At 38.3% G+C, this 19,528-nt stretch overlaps 2 protein-coding genes and 1 long non-coding RNA gene across 3 annotated transcripts; 2 read left to right on the top strand and 1 right to left on the bottom strand.

Annotated features, from left to right (window-relative positions):
- The first annotated feature begins 820 nt into the window (after window positions 1–820).
- Window positions 821–8,835, top strand: LOC146548055 (OX-2 membrane glycoprotein-like). The gene is made up of 7 exons (XM_085266279.1): window positions 821–1,010; window positions 5,706–6,044; window positions 6,144–6,437; window positions 6,517–6,549; window positions 6,636–6,732; window positions 6,817–6,883; window positions 7,528–8,835. The coding sequence occupies exons 1-6, from the start codon at window positions 947–949 to the stop codon at window positions 6,857–6,859; spliced, it is 870 nt and encodes a 289-aa protein (XP_085122405.1). The 5' UTR covers window positions 821–946; the 3' UTR covers window positions 6,860–6,883; window positions 7,528–8,835.
- Window positions 8,836–12,949: 4,114 nt separating this feature from the next.
- LOC146548054 (uncharacterized) lies at window positions 12,950–14,687 on the bottom strand. Its single transcript, XR_014890910.1, has 3 exons — window positions 14,646–14,687; window positions 14,183–14,275; window positions 12,950–13,549 (listed from the first exon to the last, which is right to left on the bottom strand). It is a non-coding gene; the product is annotated as an uncharacterized LOC146548054 (long non-coding RNA).
- A 2,158-nt stretch (window positions 14,688–16,845) lies between these two features.
- Window positions 16,846–19,439, top strand: LOC146548053 (uncharacterized). The gene is made up of 6 exons (XM_085266274.1): window positions 16,846–16,984; window positions 17,241–17,579; window positions 17,699–18,031; window positions 18,111–18,143; window positions 18,250–18,346; window positions 18,500–19,439. Exons 1-6 carry the CDS (start codon window positions 16,846–16,848, stop codon window positions 18,528–18,530), a joined length of 972 nt encoding a protein of 323 aa, XP_085122400.1. The 3' UTR covers window positions 18,531–19,439.
- Window positions 19,440–19,528: the final 89 nt, after the last annotated feature.

Genomic DNA, 19,528 nt, shown 5'->3' with positions numbered 1-19,528 from the left:
TTGAGGAAAACTTGCAACACTGCTCTGTGATTTAGTGGAGAAAGAATGTTTTTCGCCTTTCGCTTTATGCCAGCTGGGTTACGACTGCGACTATGAACTGGAAATGGGAAGCCGATGGATGAATGACAATGCAGGGTTTCACTTGTGTACAGTGCTGTGACATGAAGATGTAAACTAACTAAAGTCCAGTGAAGGCGTTTACTGTGGACTCCGGTATGAAGCCAGTTTAATTCAACCTTAAAAGTTAATCATCAGATTTAGGTCGTCGACATGTAAGTAATTTGCAGATGTTCGGTGATCCATGCACAGCAAAATCTCCAGCGTTAAATTAACACTAGAGAGTGTCTATATGGGCCCACTCCTCTGAGTGTTAAATGAACACTTCTGACAGTGTTATATTTTTAAAGGTAACCTAGTCAGTTTTGAAGATTAACAATGACTAATCTGAGCAGTGCTGATTTTCTGACACTGGAATATTTCTAACATTTTGAGTTATTTTCCAGTGTTAGAAAATCAGAACCGTTAGTCATTGTTAATCTTCAAAACTGACTAGGTTACCTTTAAAAATATAACACTGTCAGAAGTGTTCATTTAACACTCAGTGGAGTGGACCCATATAGACATTCTCTAGTGTTAATTTAACACTGGAGATTTAGTTGTGTGGGGAGTGGCTACAGCGCATGCGACATATCGACTGTACCATTATAAAAGGGGGCAAAATGGCGACACGTGCCTTTACATCGCACTTTAAATTGATAATTCTCGATTATTTTTTGTTATTTGTCTCACTATATGATCATGTACACATGTATTATCTTATGATTCTTTTTAGCTAACCTGTTAAACGTTTATATGCATCAGACCAGCTGAAAGTTTACCCGTAACTGTAGTAGCTGAGCCCAACGCCAGACAAAGAGTCAGCCTGAATGAATGAAGTTTATATGAAATGTCCTTTTTCGGAGTTTTGCTTTATGTTGTTGCTGTTTTTATTTCTGGAGCCTTTGAAAAGGGTGAGAAGAGACTGCATGTTAATTATTATAATATATGAGTTTGACCTTTTTATAAAGTAAAAGTTCATTTATTTTGTTCCCTCGTGAGAAAATGACTGGTTTCAGTTGTGGTGGTGGGAGAGGTCGCTAAGGTGAAGTAACCATTTTGATAATGTTGTGATACAGGTACAACCACAGACAGCATAAAAGAGTGTTTTCTGTGGGTGTAGCTGAGTATTTAGGCATTACTATCATCAGGGGTGTGTGGATGATCCTGATGTGTGCAGGAAAGGCACTTCAGCTATTGTTCTGTGAATTATTCATATCAATTCTCATTTAAATAAGCAAATACGATAATTTATAGTTTGAAAAATATAATAACTACATTATTAAAAAGATATTTTAGATGAACATAAAAAAAGTAAAATTCAGGGGGTTTTTTTTCCTCTGCACTTACGATTCCCGGGTTCTGGCTTTAACTACTTTGTAATCACTTTTTACTCAAGAAACATCAATTGCTGGGAACTCAAAGAGTATAAAAAGCTACCAGGCTCACTGTTAAGGACAAAACAACAGTCCTCATCACTCAGGAGTTCCTATTTCTCCACCCTGCAATGATTTAAAGAGGGATTTATAGACGTGCACAGCTTGGTCCACTGCCCTCCATTCGTGGCTGTAATCACAGACTGCAGTAAAATCATCAGTGTCTTTAGACTCAGCCCCAACTGCCGCCCCAGTCATCAGTCTTTTTTTTTCCATCTATAGAACAAATTACAGACTAAGAAGACACATTCTGACATTTGATTCTACAAACTCTGACATTTTCCAACGTACTTAACGTTCATGGAAATGATGGTGATGGGTCAACACAAACCTGTCTTTGTTTCTCCTGCATTCTCCGGCATAATTCAGTGAAAGCGTGTTTATACAGACAGAGTTCTGAATCTTATGACTCTAATATGCCCTGTGAGTTAATACTTGCCTTTTTTCCAACACCGAAAGGCAATTGTTGCAAACAGGGTAGTGATCTGTACACAAGTGTGTGCTACTATGCTTGTATTTGTGGGGTTTATAGAAAAATAACCTTACTGCAATGTCAGGTGACCCCATAGCACCACATAGGAGAGACCTGGTATAGTTGTAACATTGGGATCACTGAATTGATCATATGACTCCTATCTCATCCCATGATCACTTCAGTGTTTAGCCACTTCCATCCCTGATTTGGGGCGATGGGGCAATTGTGGCTCAAAGCGTTGGCAATTTGTCTTGTAACCGCAAGGTTGCCGGTTTGCCGGTTCGTGCCCCGGCTCGGACAGTCTCGGTCGTTGTGTCCTTGGGCAAGACACTTCACCTATCGCCTACTGGTGTTGGCCAGAGGGGCCGATGGCGCGATGTGGCAGCCTCGCTTCTGTCAGTCTGCCCCAGGCTGTGGGGCAGCTGTGGCTACAACTGTAGCTTGCCTCCACCAGTGTGTGAATGAATAGTGGAATTGTACAGTGCTTTGAGGGCCCCGAAAAGCACTATATAAATGCAATCCATTATTATTATTTCACATGGTGGTTATCATGGCTGTAAGCAACTGCATGTAGATTGTAGAAAACTGATTTTGACTTATGAAATTACTTCTTTTGACCAGCACTAAGCTTTGTTAGGAGTTAAACAGCTGCAGACCAAATAATATGACTAACAGTATATTAAATAGGCAAGCTGTAATACATTTGCCCCCTGCTAATTTTAAGCCGCTATGCTAATAAAGTTAGATAAACAATGACCGACAAGGGTGGGGTGAGTTGTAACATATACTTTCAATGTGTTACAACAATTCCCTTCCCCAAAGTATGAATAGCTTATTGATTTTAAATATGCTAACACATGTACTTTTACAGCATGTCTAGATAGTGGAAAAGAAAAACTGATCAAGGTATGCCTGCTAATATTTAAAAAAAAAAGAAAAAGGCATCTGATGAGGTCTCAACGAAGGGTGAGTCAGTCAGATCTTCCATGTAACACTGAGCAGATACTCCAAGTCATTGCAAAAGCTTATGGAAGAATAACAGAAAAAAGAATGGAAAAAGAATATCTTAGGAAAAATATATGCAAGCAGAAGAAAAAGAAAGTGAAATCTGCCCCCCAAAAATTTGAAAAATAACGCTGAAGATTCTGAGACAATGAATGATGAAAACCTTTGCATTGGTAACTCAAAGGCAAAAAAAGTTTGGGTAAAATTTACCCTGTGCAGTCTTTGGGCCCACCAAGCCTGCACTGCAGAGCTACCAACATTCATCTGTCAACATTGTGAATCTGATTAATACATGCACACTGCCATTGGTTTTTTTTGATACAGATAATATACAACAACATTGTGTGTGTGTGTGGTGTTGAGCTTTAACAACACACCAAACCACACCCTGAACCTGCTGGTCCACTCATCCCCTGCAGCCATGCCACAGAACACACCCAACCAGAAAGACCTACATCTTTTTCAGACAGGTGCATTGTACCTGTTCGTACCTGTGACTGAACTGTTTATTGAGTATTTGTGTTTGTTCTCTTAAGCTAATTTACACACCCACACACAGCAGAGTGCATTTGAGTTATGTTTAGTCACAAAGAGAGTTCTTTTATTCCAATAGACCAGCGGTCCCCAACCTTTTTTGCACCACGGACTGGTTTAATGTCAGACAATATTTTCACTGACCGGCCTTTAAGGTGTTGCGGATAAATACAACAAAATAAAATGATACGACCAAGACTAAAACTGTGGCATTTTTTAAATTACTTTATTAGTAGCGTCCTCCTGAAATGTGCCAACAACATTGAGAGCAACATCCTCCTCTCTGTCCTTTAATGGTCTCTGGTATTTCTTTCAAAATAAGACACACAACTACAACACAGGAAAAGACCCAGGGAAATAGAGTTAATGATAAAAACCCTGAAAACCATAAATTTCACACCTGGGCCTCAACTCTCGTGGCCCAGTACCAAACGTGGCCCAATGAGTGCAATAAACCACTCTTTGAAGCATGTCCTCTGGTGTGGGCTCTGTTTTTCTGTTTCTTTTGTCTAATTGTTACAATTCTTCCCAGCATTTGTTACAACCCACCTGGATATTAGGGTACATTGTAACAAATTTAATGTTAACACACGAGGTCTTTTCTTGCAGGGCTTTGAATAGATCCCATTCATTGGAAATAAAAGTGGGTATTTTGTGTAAAAGTTTGAGAGCTTCAGGTGCTAAACCAAAAAGTCCTGTCAATGATCTCATTGAGAGGGTTCAGGCCTATGCAGAACAGCAGCAGGGACAGCATCTCCTTGATCCTGCACTTGATTGTGACTTGTGCTTGTGCTATGGACTTAAAGTAGTGTTGTACGCCACATCCCCAGTGAGCTCCCAATGAAGGCTCTTAGGATCCTGTTGATCTTATGCAATTATAAGCATTCCAGGATCCATGTGTGTGGCATCGAGTCTTAGGCTTTCTTGTAGTCAATCCAGGCAGTGCACAGGCTGGTCGGTCGCTCCTCTGGTATTCCTGCCTTTCTGTGCCCCGCTCAAGTTTTTGAGCCATGTGCCTCTTCATCTTAGCTGCTATGATGCCTGACAGGGGCTTCCGTGTGGTACAGATTATTGGCTAGTAGTTAGATGGGACTGTCCCTTCTGGGGGTCTTCGGGAATTAGGGCTGTCCGGCCTTCAGTAAGCCATACTGGGTGTCCAGTATTGCTCCATCTCAAGCCTTGGTGGTGCTGTTCTCATATTGTTCCCCCTACCACTGAGAGTACAACTTGGATGGTTCTGTGGCGAGACAGCTGGTTTATTCTCCTGCCTTCGATCTCTCGGGTATACTTCTTCAAACGGCTGGCCAAGGCTGTGATTCTTTGCTTGGCAGTTTCCAAGGCCTCAGGTATGGACAGTTTGCTGTACTTTTTAGGCACCTTCTTCATTTGACCTTTCTGACACTCTGATAGTTGGCTTACCTCCCTCTGTACTACCTTGATCTTGGCCTCTAGCTTCCTTCATGGAGGGTACTGCTCCTTGTGGTTGTTCAACTTGTAGCCAAGCATCTTACTGATCACTGCTGCTATAGTGTAGATCAGCTGGTTAGTTTGGGTTATAGTCACAGTGGGCATTTTCCATAGTACTGCATTCACATCATCAAGTCGATCCTCATAGGGTACTTCAAGTAGTCTTGGTAACCGGCTATGGAAGATCCAGGTTTCAAGTTTCATCATGATCCTATGTTTCAGGTCAGTTCCTCTCACACTCAACGATCCTTACATCACACTTGGGGCTTGGTACCCAATCTCGGGTGGGGGTGATGATATCTCCTCCCTGACCTGTCATCCTGGCTCTTCCTTGCAGCAGTAGCATTCCAATAGCAGATGATTTTCAGCCTGTCAGTGTGTTTGGCAAATCAAGCATATAAACTGTTTTGGGTTTTTTTTTTGTGTATTATCTGATGCGTATGGACCAATGCTGATGTGAATGCTGATTGTAGATTGCAGCTTTTTCATAAGGTGCTGGCTTTGATCCTTTCTTTAATTTGATATTGTATTTGTTTGAGCAGAATGTAAATGTGAGTGTGGAGGCAAAAAAAAAAGGTTGTTAATTGCAGGAATAATGATAGCTAACGGTACTAGACTTGTGTCAGTAAGGATTGCACTTGAACTTGAATAGAATATTTAAAGTGCCTCACAGCTTGATCTATCTCCTACAGCTCTAACAGCAGTGATCCAAACACAGCAGACTGTGCTGGCAGCAGTGGGAGAAGATGCTGAATTCAGCTGTCAGCTCTTGGAGACTAAAGACGTTGTTCAGGTCACATGGCAGAAAATCTCACATGATGTGGAGACAAATGTTGCCACCTACAGCAAGTACTATGGTCAGAGAGTGAATGATGGCTTTAACGATAAAGTTGTGTTTAAATACACTGGACTACAGAACTGCTCCATAGTCATCAGGAATGTGACGGAGCAGGATGAAGGCTGCTATCACTGTCTGTTTAACACTTATCCTGAAGGCTCTCTGACAGGGAAACCCTGCCTCCGAGTTTATGGTAAGAACCTGTACCTCAAACAAACATACTGGAAATAAATGTGTGAGCAGCTGGTGTGTTTGTAAGAACATGTTGATGATATTTCCTGATCCTTCACAGAGCTGCATGAACCTGTTGTTGATGTCAGAGAGTCAAACTCTACTGAAGAGTGGGTTGTTTCCTGTTCAGCCACTGGTCGACCTGCTCCCACTGTAACACTCAGTGTCTCACAACAAGACCTCAGCTTCTCACAGTACAACACTGTCAGTGTGTCCAACACCAACGCTACATTCACTGTCACCACTACAGCTGTGCTCTCAGGTTCATGTAAACACAGCACACAGGTGGGATGTGCAGCACGAGTGCTCTCTGCTCCTCACAGAGAAGTGATGGTGACAACTCCAGATGATGATGGTGAGAAACTCTTTCAAAGTCATCGATTTATAAATTAATGATTACCCTGTTATTCAAATGTTTGGGTTCCTTCTTCCAGGTTTGGATGAAAAATCTAATCACATAAATTTCGGTATGTCAAAATGTACACTTTTTAAAGCCAGTTTTTCTTTTCCATCTGTTGATATTTAAAACGTAATACCCCCTCTTTGTCCATAGGATCCAGGACATTAGTCATTCTATCCTCTGCTGCGTTGTTGTTTGCCTGTGTTTCTGCACTCATCTCTGTCTGGCTTAGAAAGAAATCTCAGAGCAGGTATCCTCTTAACAGCGTTGCTTTTTGTCTTTTTGTTCAGCTGATAAATATTTGTGCAGATGTAACTGTTCTTGAATCTTACAGTCAGTCACATCGGCCGGTTGAGATGAATGACATGGCTACCTGAAGCTACAATGAGAGATACTGAGGAGTAAGTCAGGCTTGATGCATCATTCTGCATCTACAAAGTTATAAACCCAGCTATGAAAAATTTGGAATGCTGTTAAATACGAATAAAAGTATAATGCAGTAATTAGAACATTTTATAAACCTATCATAATAGAATGTTGAAGGTATATCAAATTGATGAAATGTAAATCTAATGAAATAATGAAATTTTTAGCTTATTTTGGATTTGGTGTCTCTAAATGCATCTCAAAAATGTTGCCACAGGACACCAAAAGTTCAAAATGAAAGAAAAAACTGGAAGAACATTTTACAACTAACTAGATTAACTGTTAAAATGCTAGTAGTATAAAATGAGGATTTTAAAGAGACAGGGTTTGTCAGAAAATGGCCAGATGTTGACTTTTAAGATTGTGAACTTGGAAAATAATGTAATAAAACATGCAATGGAAAGTTAAAATTAAAAATATGTTTTGACATTTGGAATTTTCTGACTTACCTCCAGAGCTCCTTTTTATTCTTTTACTTCCTTTGTAAACTAATGTAAACTGCATGTCAACCAAACTGATGCATATATCTTTCCACTAAGCTATTGCTTCATTTACAATACTTAGATTCTGTAATATTGACAGAGCAATGATATAATGTTGTTTTTATTTTATTTTAAAGGACTAAAACATCTTCAGGTAAACAACGTGACAGTCAGCGCAAAAAGCGAATGCCTGCTGACACCACATCATGATATTGGGGCCTTTGAGTGATGAAACGTTTCTCCCACAAAACGCTACGTTCAGATGAACAGAATCAACTTTTGGAAATTCATTTGCATCAAAACTACAGTTTGACAGATTTTTGCTTTTTGTGTTTACTTTTTGCTTTTTTATCAAGAAGAGTGTATTTTCTAAAACAATGGTGCTGATTTGACAAATAACTGCACTAACGTTGGACTAAAGAAAATGGTAATTGTTACAGGGAAATTGCAGCTTTTATATCATCACTTTGTGCTATATATTTATAGCATATTTATTTTATTTATTTTTTCACCAGTTTTTAATGTTGTTATACCTTTTTATATTTGGAAACACGAGACCATGTTGTCCCTTAACAAAACAGCACTGAAGTTCTGTTTACAAAGCACTAAAATGTGTTGCACTGAAACATTTGCAAACTGTTAAATAATATTATTATCCTGTACATTTCAATTTTCTGCTGTTTATTTTTTCCACTGTTTTTTTAAATATTTGAAAGAAAAATTGAAAATGCAAGAAAATAAAAATGTACTGTAAAAAGTAATGTTTTGTTGTCATTTTACGGATATCCTCTGTTGTTGACTTGGCTGTCTCTGACCACTACTGTGTGTTTTTTAACATCACCGGTTTTATTCAGCGGAAGACCTCGGTGCGAACTGTGAGGAGGCGCTATCTAACCTCTGAAGTGGCTGCAAATTTTACCAGGGTTTTAGTCAAATGCCCCCCTGTGATTTTACCTGCACCCTGCGATTTGATTTTTAGTTATTTTAACAGCAAACTGAAGAAAAGCCTTGACTCCGTTGCTCCACTCACTACCAAAAAGATTAACGTAAAACATGCATCACCCTGGAGAAACGAAGAAGTCAAAAAACTCAAAAGAAATTGCAGGGCAGCAGAAAGGAGATGGAGGAAAAATAAAAATAATATCAACCATCAAATATTTTCCGAGCAACTTAAAATGTACAATAATACATTAAGGAAGTCAAGAAATTCATACTTCGCCAAAATAATCAGTATTAACAAAAATAATCCCAAGGTCCTCTTTTCCACCATAGATCATTTATTTAACCCTGATTTTAAAAGCTCCAAAAGAACCCCCACAGACTCACTCTGTGAGCAGTTTGCAGACCACTTCAGGGGAAAAATCAGCGCCATCAGATCTGATATTTTATCTAATCGCGATATGATTGTAAACACATCTGAGGGCTCGATTGTACCTGAGGAGACACTGGACAGCTTTGTCCTGGTTAATGCTGAGAACCTTCAGAAAGTTTTCTCCACAGTGAGATCCACCACATGTCTTTTAGATCCAATTCCTTCTTCACTCTTTAAAACACTTTATGGATTTTTTGAGGCTGAGCTTTTATACATGATGAATTGCTCTCTTCAGTTGGGTGTCTTCCCTGCTGCCTTTAAAACGGCGGTGGTGAGTGTTGTGATATTTTGATACCATGGTAGCATTTACAGGATATTGTTTTATAGTGATATTATACAGGAAAACTGTTACTCAATAAGGCCCATTTACTAGTTGTTTTTCTCTTTCTCTGTGACCCAAGAATTAATGTGTAAGAATCACAGGATGGTACCTCAAGGTTGAAAACACCACAGAGATCACTCCCTTACTCCCATTCTCCCTTCCTTATCCTTTAGAAAAGAGCTTGTTAAAGGCCAGGTGGTTTGTTTCAGAATTCACTAATGAAAGAACTCTGTATTCTATGTCTAGGAGTGTATTTTGCTGGGATGATCATAAATTGTAGCTGAACTGAAAAACTACACAAAGGATACTTCTTTGCTCAGAAGGCAGGAAGACGTTTCCTTATTTGGTCTGTACCGGTTTGAACTGAGAACCTGCTGACACACGAACCTTTTTTTCTTCTATATAAACTGTTGTCTGATGAATAAACCTTTGAGTTGATTGTGGGAGAGCAACCTGAAACAGTCTATGTATCACTTTGTTCTCCTAACTGCTCCCGGCGCTGTAACTAACCCGCTGAACGGCATACTTAAGCGTTACTTTGAATAATTAGGAGTCTTATAAGGAAAGGACAAAACTCTGCTTATCGGTGATCACGCCTCGGAGGAAACCCGATCCACGGATGAACCCGGGACGGAGATTTCTTTCAGTGAGGCCCCTTCTGAAGAAGAGCAATTTGGATTGTAATGATTTTAATAACTACAGACCTGTATCCAACTTACCATTTTTAAGTAAAGTCTTAGAAAAACTTCTTTTTACTCAGATTACTGATTTTCTCAATGATAGACAGATCCTGGAGATATTCCAGTCTGGATTTAGGGTGAACCACAGCACAGAGACGGCTCTCCTAAAGGTTTTAAATGATCTTAGATGTAACTGGGACGCCCAAAAGCTCTCAGTCCTGGTGCTACTGGATCTAAGCGCAGCCTTTGATACAGTAGACCACGCTATTCTTTTAAACAGACTGAAACACATGGTGGGCCTCTCTGGTGCTGTACACAACTGGTTCACTTCCTATCTCTCTGACAGATCTTTTATGGTGAGTATGGATACATGCTCCTCTAAGATCCATAAAATGACATGTGGTGTGCCTCAAGGGTCGGTTCTAGGCCCTGTACTTTTTAATTTGTATATGTTGCCTCTCGGCGGTGTCATCAGGAGGCATGGAGTGAACTTCCACAGTTACGCTGATGACACGCAGCTGTACATCTCCGTGTCTCCTGATGACACCAGACCAATGGATGCCCTTTTTAACTGTATTTTAGATATACGATCTTGGATGGCAGAAAACTTTTTACAGCTTAACCAGGACAAAACTGAAGTTTTAATTGTCGGTCCTGAGGCACAGAGAGAGAAACTCTTGTCTAAATTAGAGGCATTTTCACTATGTCCTTCGCTACAAGTGAAAAACCTGGGTGTTATTTTTGACTCTGAGCTTGGTTTTATCCCACATGTTAAACATGTAGCCAAAATTGGATTTTATCATCTAAAGAATATAGCCAGAGTCCGCCCTATTCTCTCTCGGGCCAACACGGAGATGCTGATGCATGCTTTTATTACCAGTCGCATTGATTACTGCCCTGCTCTCTGGTCTTCCTAAGAAGAATATTTCAACTTTACAACTCTTGCAAAACTCGGCAGCTCGTGTGCTGACGAAGACCAGAGGGCGGGCCCACATTACACCGGTTTTAGAATCGCTGCATTGGCTCCCCGTGTGTTTCAGGATCGATTTTAAAGTTATTTTATTGGTTTTTAAATGTCTTAATGGTCTTGGGCCTTCTTATCTCTTAGATCTGCTTTTACCATACGAACCCTCGCGGACCCTGAGGTCCTCTGGTACTGGCCTTTTAATTGTCCCTAAAGTCAGGACACATACTCACGGAGAGGCAGCTTTTCAGTGGTATGGTCCTCGTCTGTGGAACAGCCTGCCGGAGGAGCTCAGGGCCGCAGAGAACGTACATGTTTTTAAGAACAGGCTCAAGACCCACCTTTTTAATTTAGCTTTTACTTAGCGTTTATTTATTTTTTATGCTTATTTATTCTATCCTGTTATTCTATTATTAATTTAGGATTTACCTAATATTTCTTGATTTTATTCTTATTCATTTTTTAATCTTCTTACTCCATTTATATTTATATTTATATTGTATCCTGTTCTTATTTATTTTATCATTTTACCCTGTATACATCGTATTGCGTCATATCTCCAGTGTTTCCTTGGAGGGCGCTCTCTGCAACGGGGCTGTTATTGACCGTGGCTGCTGGGTCTCTGGGGTCCTCTCAGACTGGCTGGGGGGCTCCTTTGCCTCCCTCTGGCTGTGTGCCCAGCCCGGAGGCTGCGGTCTGTGACCGGCTCCCGGTGCAGACGGCTCTCTGTTATAATGTTTCCTCACTTGGCTCATGCGAGCCCAGCCCAATTTTTACTCTTTAAGTGTGCGCGTGTGTGTATGTGTGTGTGGGTGGGGGGATATATGTGTATTGAGAGTGTGGGGAGTGAGTTGGAGGGTGGGGTGGGCTGCTTTTAACTATGTAAAGCACTTTGTGCTACATTTTTTCTGTATGAAAAGTGCTTTATAAATAAAGATTGATTGATTGATTGATATTTATATTTTCAATTTGACTTACTTTAAATGACTTTAAATGAAAGTCAGCAGGAGTGAGTGACTAACATGAAGCATTTTTCAGTACCTTTGGCTGATTGATATAATTTCTTTTGTTGCTGGAATTGATATGATTAATACCAACAACCAAATTTAAATAATTCCCAACAGATTTTCAGCTAAAATTGAATAACATGGCCCCTGAGGGTGCCTTATTATTCATGATAAAAATGCTGAGGTGTTGAGGAGAACAGATTTGAAGTTTATTATTAAAAGGACTAAGCATTTGTTAAGTCAGTGTAAAACTTTTGGATTTCTTTTTGTTTTTTGTTTGAATAAAAGACATAAGAATCCAAATGTGTTTTAAGTAGACTGTAGGGCAGGGGTGGGCAATTCCAGGCCCCGAGGGCCGGTGTCCCTGCAGGTTTTAGATGTGTCCTTGAACCAACACAGCTGATTTAAATGGCTAAATTAGCTCCTCAACATGTCCTGAAGTTCTCCACAGGCCTGGTAATGAACTAATCATGTGATTCAGGTGTGTTGACCCAGGGTGATATCTAAAACCTGCAGGACACCGGCCTTCGAGGCCTGGAATTGCCCACCTGCTGTAGGGCAACACCCAGCGTAAAATGCTAATATGCATATAGAATTTAATGCTCTATATACTCAAAGGAACTTGGAAAGAAAGTGACTGGGCTTCTTTAAGTTCCTTGAAGATGTTTCACCTCCCATCTTGGAGGCTTCTTTAGTTCACTGGATGAGAGGTGAAAAAAATAACTCTTTAAATGAACATAAAAAAATCATGGAAAGAATTTCCACGTGATTAAATTGCTTTATTTTAGCATTATGCAATTCTGTTACTCCAACTTAATGCACTCAAGTTGGACCAACTTAATTAAAGATTGATGAATCAACGTATTTACTGCATTTTGATCCAATATATTTTAATAGTGTTGATCCAACTTAAAGAGTTTTGTTCCAACTCAATTCAGTAGGTTTTCTCCAACTAATTTACTAAATTTGGTCCCAGCTTAAGTTAATTGAGTTGAACCAACTCATACAAATTAAGTTATTCCAACACAAGTCTTTAATGCTAATAGAAAGCAATTTAATCACGTGGAAATTCTTTCCATGAGTATTTTAAGTTAATTTAAAGAGTAATTTTTTGGAGCATTTAACAAAGTCTAGAGTCTGGTTAACATACATTTCACTATTACATCTAAAAGGTAAATAAAAATTTGTCATACACATCTTTTTGTTTTCTCCAATTTATTGAATTTATAGCAAATTTCACATAATGTATAAAGAATACATGAAATGCAAGTACAAGTTACATAACAGAAAAAAAAGTAGTGGACAAAGTGGAAAGTTAACCTGTTAAAACAATTTTTTAACAACAATGAATGGCTGAATCAGGTGATTTTCCGATGACCAATACAACTACTTTGAAGGTCAACAGATGCACTTTCAAAAAAGAAAATATCTGCAATTATTTTAGGTTCATGGTCCAGATACATGGTGTAGCTGTTGTAATGGGAACATTTCTCAACGAGAAAATAGTGTTTTGAGAACCTGTACTTTGTGTGCTGTTGGATAGTTCGTGTGCATCTAATTCCATAAGAATCTTCTGCAGGACCTCAAAGGTGTACCTGAGTTCCAGAGGGTAGCTCAGGTTCAGTGAATAGACCAGGCCAAGCAACATTGTCACTGCAAAAACTACATTGCCCAACTCACCCATCACTTCCACCCCCTCTAGAACAATCACAACATCCTGAGGGTCATCGCCAGGCTCCGCACCCTCTGACCGAATGACACAGATTCCAAAGACTGTCTCTGCTATGGCAGTGGCGATGCTTTTTATCAACTTCCTGTGACAATAAAACAAACAAAAAAAAGATAATGATTTCTCACTAATGTCCATTGCAAACAGTTTTAAAAGTAAATATCTGTTTTACATTAATGTAAAATACCTAAAAGCTTTATTCATTCAAGCCTTATAATAATGTAAATGTAATCAAAAATGACTGCCCGATATTTTTCCTGACTCATGAGAAGTTCATTCAATACCTCAACAATGTCCTGTCTTTCAAAATCTTGTGATAGGGGTGACTGTGGGACAGGAGGTAGAGCAAGTTGTCTACTGGTTTAATCCCTGGCTTCTCTAATCTGATACTAAAACTATCAATGGGTAACATACTGAACCCCAAGTTGCTCCTGATGCATCCATTGAAGTGTAAATGTTACATAAAAATCTTGTATGAATGTGTGTATGAATGAGGTTATTATAATGATATTATAATAATGATAGTATAAAACACTCAAGAATGGTGCGTGTAGTATCCAGTGAGAAACTTAAAGCTCTTACTTTTCCTATTTTAAAAGGTATTTTTTACAGCCACCGGTAATTTATAGGAAAACCCCATCCCCTGAAACTTTTTGTATGTAGTTCAAGCTTATCTTTGATCATCTCCTTAGTTAAGGATACAGGCAAGTTAACATACCAGGTAATCCTTCACCAGCTTCTCAGGATCTTCATTCAGGTACACGCAAAGACCTTTGGCGATGTATTCTCTTCTGATTTCAACAGCATCAGTCTTTATACACAGAGGGGGAAAAAAACAAATATATACGGAAATCCATCTCAACGACCTAGCAGTGGGATTAAAGAACTTTTAGTTGAATTACCAGGAATTTGTGAGAAATACAGAGGCTATTGTTTTACGGTCTTAATCTTTTCAAATAGTATTTATGCATTTTAGACAAGTCTGTCATTTTAATATTGTTTTGTAATTTGTGTATTAATTTAATCATGCCATACCCCCAATTCAAGAAAGTTTAGATGATGTGTACATAAAATCAGAATGCAATGTTTTCTTGGTCTCAAAACTATATGTCACTTACAAATGAAAATATTACATTTTTAACATGGGAATGTGATAACTTTTAAGAAAAATATTAGCTCACTATGAATTTGATGAACTGGCCTGTCAGCTCTCCAGACCTTTCACCACCTGATAAGATTAAACATTTATTATCTTTACAGGAGGGAACTGCAAGTCTGCAAGTTTATTAAGTAGAAAAATATTTAATTTCAAAAAAATTAAAAAACAGGAAAACATATCTGTTCATGTTTTGTCTTTCCTCCTCAGTGTACTAAAAACACATAAATTGTTAAATAAACCACTGTCCATCAGTTGCAACTTACAAACTTACAAATTTCAACAACCCACACGTAAAATGTAAATTTATCACAACAGTCTCTGTGGTATAGCCAAACTAGCTTATTATAAACAATATCTATATTTGGAGTAGCTAAGTCTTTCATATTAGGCTATCATGCTAGCATGACATTGTGCTATATTCTTGCACTAACGTGTTAGCTAGCTAGAATGGCATAAACAAACAGATATTTTTTTTAAAAAAAACAAAAAAACAAATGTGAATAAATAGAACTGAAAAGAATCGACAAACTAATGATACCTTTGTGCAAAAAGTATTTTCATCAAGATGGATGAAGATAGATTCACTCTTACCTTTCCAAGATGACCGTGAAGCAAACCATGTGCTTTCCTGCCTCTTGTTGTTTAGAATCTCACGTGATCTTATGATATCGCGAGTCTTTAAGGCAGCTAACCACTCTTGTTAGATTTTATCATGTCATATCAACAAGAATAAATTTAAGAGGCGCTAAGTTGGTAAATTTCTTGTAGATCTTATATGATTTTATTACGTTCACCTTAGAAACATAAATTCATTGTGTTCAAATTACATGTTAGAGTCTTGTAAATGCAATAACCACCAAATTTCACTTTTTTGAGTGTATACGATGACTGAGAACCTACACAGACATTGACATATATAATTACAACAGTTAAAACTGACTGAGGATTTTGTCATCAGATCTCTGTCTGTATGTTCTGGCCACTGAGGGGAGGGGAGGGACTGAGCTGGCTGTTTTCCCCAAAGGACAGATTTTTTTTACAGGTCTGTCCTTTGTGTTGGACTTGAACTTGAACAGAAATCCTTGGCTTTGAAGGACATTCTTTAGATCACATGACATCACTTGAAGGACATCTACCATGATGGGGAGACAAATGTTTCCACCTACAACAAGTACTTTGGTCAGAGAGTGAATCGTGGCTTTGCTCAAGTTTAAACCTGTACTGTACAGAACTGCTCCATAATAATAGGAATGTGACAGAGCAGGATTAAGGGCTTCTATCACTGTTTGTTGTTCTCTGACAAGTGGAACCAGCCTGAAACAAATATGCTGGATAACAAGGTGTCACCAGCCACCAACCTGTAACACAAATGTTGATTGTTCTTTTCATTCAGTACTCTGTGTTGTGTTGTGAATGGAACTCGCTGAAGTTTAAGCCTTTCTTCTTTGTACCATATCATATAACGAGGTGAAGTAGAGACACATATTTTTTCACTGATAAAAAATGTGTTTCCTTTCTCAGTGTTTTTTGCTGTTTGGTCTTTTTAGGTTGTTGTGACTGCAGATTCTATTATTGCAACACTTTTAGTCACACAGTGTTATTTTTGTGTTCATAGTTTTTCTACAGTGTTCCCTGAAAAATTATACATGTGTATGTATATGTAACAATTTATTGTCTCATGTTCCACATATTTACTTTTGTCCAGCTAATTAATTATGGTAAATGGTGTTTGTAATTTCACTTGTGTACAGTGTTTTTGTTTGCAATTATGACATTAAGATGTAAATAAACGAACATACAGGATTTTCTTATCTTGGGGAGCCTCAGTTAGGTTGCTAAGATCTGTAGCTTTACATTGTGGGATGGAGCTTGTTCAGTGAAACATCATAGCTTAAACACTAGTTTGATCCACATCATCAACATGCAATTTAGTTGCAACTACATAAAAACATAACCACACAACACAGAGATGTAATATTTCTAGTTCAAAAATAATCTGAAAACGTTTGACTTTTTACAGAAACTTTTAATCTCTCTTTTCTGCACGGTCAGAAAAACCTTAGGAGAAGTTAAACCACTGGTTAAACCAGAAAGCAAACAAAGAGCCCCTTTTCTTAGTGCTGATATGAGTAACACAAATTTTGATTGGTTGGTTCATTCAGTACATGCTATAATGGATGTAAATTACTGGACAGAAGTTTAAAACTCTTGACTTTCCCTTTATGTGGTCAAACAAGTCACACATGCTTTTCCTGTGCAGCCTTACAGTTCACCTCGCATTGAATGAAATGGCGAACATTGGAGTTTTACTTTACGAGTTTTATGTTGCTGTCATTTTCATTTTTTGGAACTTTGACAAAGGTGAGATAAACTGTATGTTAATTACAATATGAGATCTAAGACAATTTTAACAGTAAAGACTCATTTCATTCCTTTTTTCCACAGGTACAGGCTCAGGTTTCAAAGGATTTTACTTGTGGTGGTGGGAGAATTATTAGTAAGGTGAAGGTGAAAATGTGTGTCATGTCAGACCTGTGGGAGTAACACTGGACTTTCTGTTTCAGTAAGTGTTGAATTTGAAGAGAGTGTTTGTCTTGCTTGACACCTTTATCTGCAGCTCTAACAGCAGTGATCCAAACACAGCAGACTGTGCTGGCAGCAGTGGGAGAAGATGCTGAATTCAGCTGTCAGCTCTTGGAGACTAAAGACGTCGTTCAGGTCACATGGCAGAAAGTCTCACATGATGTGGAGACAAATGTCGCCACCTACAACAAGTACTTTGGTCAGAGAGTGAATGATGGCTTTACAGAGAAATTTAAGTTTAAACACACTGAACTACAAAACTGCTCCATAGTCATCAGGAATGTCACAGAGCAGGATGAAGGCTGCTATCACTGTCTGTTTAACACTTATCCTGAAGGCTCTCTGATAGGTAGACCCTGCCTCCAAGTCTATGGTAAGAACTATGTTCTTTAACCGGATTAGACCGAAAGAAACCATGATGCTGTAAAATGGTTTAGAAGCTTGTTTCTTCTTGACAACATAGTCCTTATAGTATTTCCTGATCCTTCACAGAGCTGCATGAACCTGTTGTTGATGTCAGAGAGTCAAACTCTACTGAAGAGTGGGTTGTTTCCTGTTCAGCCACTGGTCGACCTGCTCCCACTGTAACACTCAGTGTCTCACAACAAGACCTCAGCTTCTCACAGTACAACACTGTCAGTGTGTCCAACGCCAACGCTACATTCACTGTCACCACTACAGCTGTGCTCTCAGGTTCACGTAGCAACAGCACACAGGTGGGATGTGCAGCACGAGTGCTCTCTGCTCCTCACAGAGAGGTGATGGAGACGATTCCTGAGGTCCAGGAGGAGTATGATGATGATGATGATGATGATTATGATGATGGTTAGAAACTCTTTTAAAATGATTGATTTATAAATTGGTGATTACTTTGTGATTTTAATGTTGAGGTTCCTTCTAACAGGTCTGAATGATGGATCCTATCACAGAAATTTTGGTGGGTTTACATTTGAATGCTTTACACTCAGGTTTTCTGTTCACTCTATTGTTATTTAGTAGATGTTTCAATGATTATGTCCTTCTTTTCTCTGTTTTTGTCAAAGGAAGGATTTTAGTGATTCTATCCTCTGTGTTGTTGTTGTTGTTGGCCTGTTTTACTACACTCATCTTTGTCTGGCCTAAAAAGAAATCTCAGAGCAGGTACTCTTTCTTATATTCTGTTACTGTTTGTCAATTTGATTCAGCTGCTAAATGTTTCTGCAGTTTTAACTGTATTTGTCACACAGCGAGCTCGAGACAAATGAGATCAATGATGTAAGTCACTCTTTATCTTCTCATTTTGTTTTAATTTAGGAACCAAAACACTTTTAGTCAGATGAGGTGACAATCCGCTCAGAAAACACAAACATCCTGAGGGAGACCATCCAGGGCTCACGTCTTTATCAGGATGAAGATCTGATCTTGACCATTGTTGATTTCTCTTTAATGAAGTGTGGCATTTCTGAACAAAATGGTGCTAGAGTTTGACAAACACAAAACACAAAAACCTGTTCCACTGAAGCATTCAAGAAGCTTTCCTGGTGTTCATGCTGCAACTATTATGTTTGTGCTAAATTTTACTACATTTTTTAAAGGTTTTTTTTATACATAAATTATTAAGGAAAAGGAAACGTTGGTGATAAAAAAGGATTTTTATTTTATTTTTATTTTTTTGGTGGATATTATTACACTTAATTACTTCAAATGAAAACTTTGAAAATCAACAGGAGTGATCAACATAAAATTTTCACTTTAGTCATTTTTGCTCCCATTGCTGAAATTGAAGTTCTCTGTTTGTTGTGAAATTTTACAGATTTTTACAATTCAGTTTGTCAGCATCTATACAAAAATATAGCGCATACATATGGTTAAAGTTTTCACTTAACCCAGGAATGTTGGTTCTATCTAGTTCCATTAAAAATCCATTAAACCATCAAATATTGTTAGCATTATTTTTTATTCATATTTGATTTGATAAACACACAAACAACACTGCACTGCTTATGAGAAATATTTATTTTTTGCTAAAATGCTATAGAATTAATGTAATCGGATGTATACTCCAACGTGTACATGAAGTTATAACAAACTGAAAGCACTTTGTGAGGTTGTTCGTTTTTGGTGAATACAGGGGAAGTGGGAACCCATCTTTCTTTCTTCCTTCATGTTCATCTTATTAATATTTTAATAATAATAAATATAGATAATGAACACGGAAAGCTGTTTTGGTGATTTTATTTTGATGTTTTGTATGATTGAGAATAAAGCAATTAATAAGCTGAGCAATGCTGCTTTGTCTTGTCTGGAAGTAAATAATCTCATCAGTGAACTCTGAATGAAAAC

The sequence above is a fragment of the Mchenga conophoros genome, linkage group LG23, assembly GCF_057382185.1.
Source record: "Mchenga conophoros isolate Kocher_MC1m ecotype Shallow Benthic linkage group LG23, M_conophoros_male_GT1.1, whole genome shotgun sequence".
Taxonomy (NCBI): Eukaryota; Metazoa; Chordata; class Actinopteri; order Cichliformes; family Cichlidae; genus Mchenga; species Mchenga conophoros.
The sequence above is the reverse complement of the archived record's forward strand: the minus strand, read 5'-3'. Positions and strand labels throughout refer to the sequence as shown.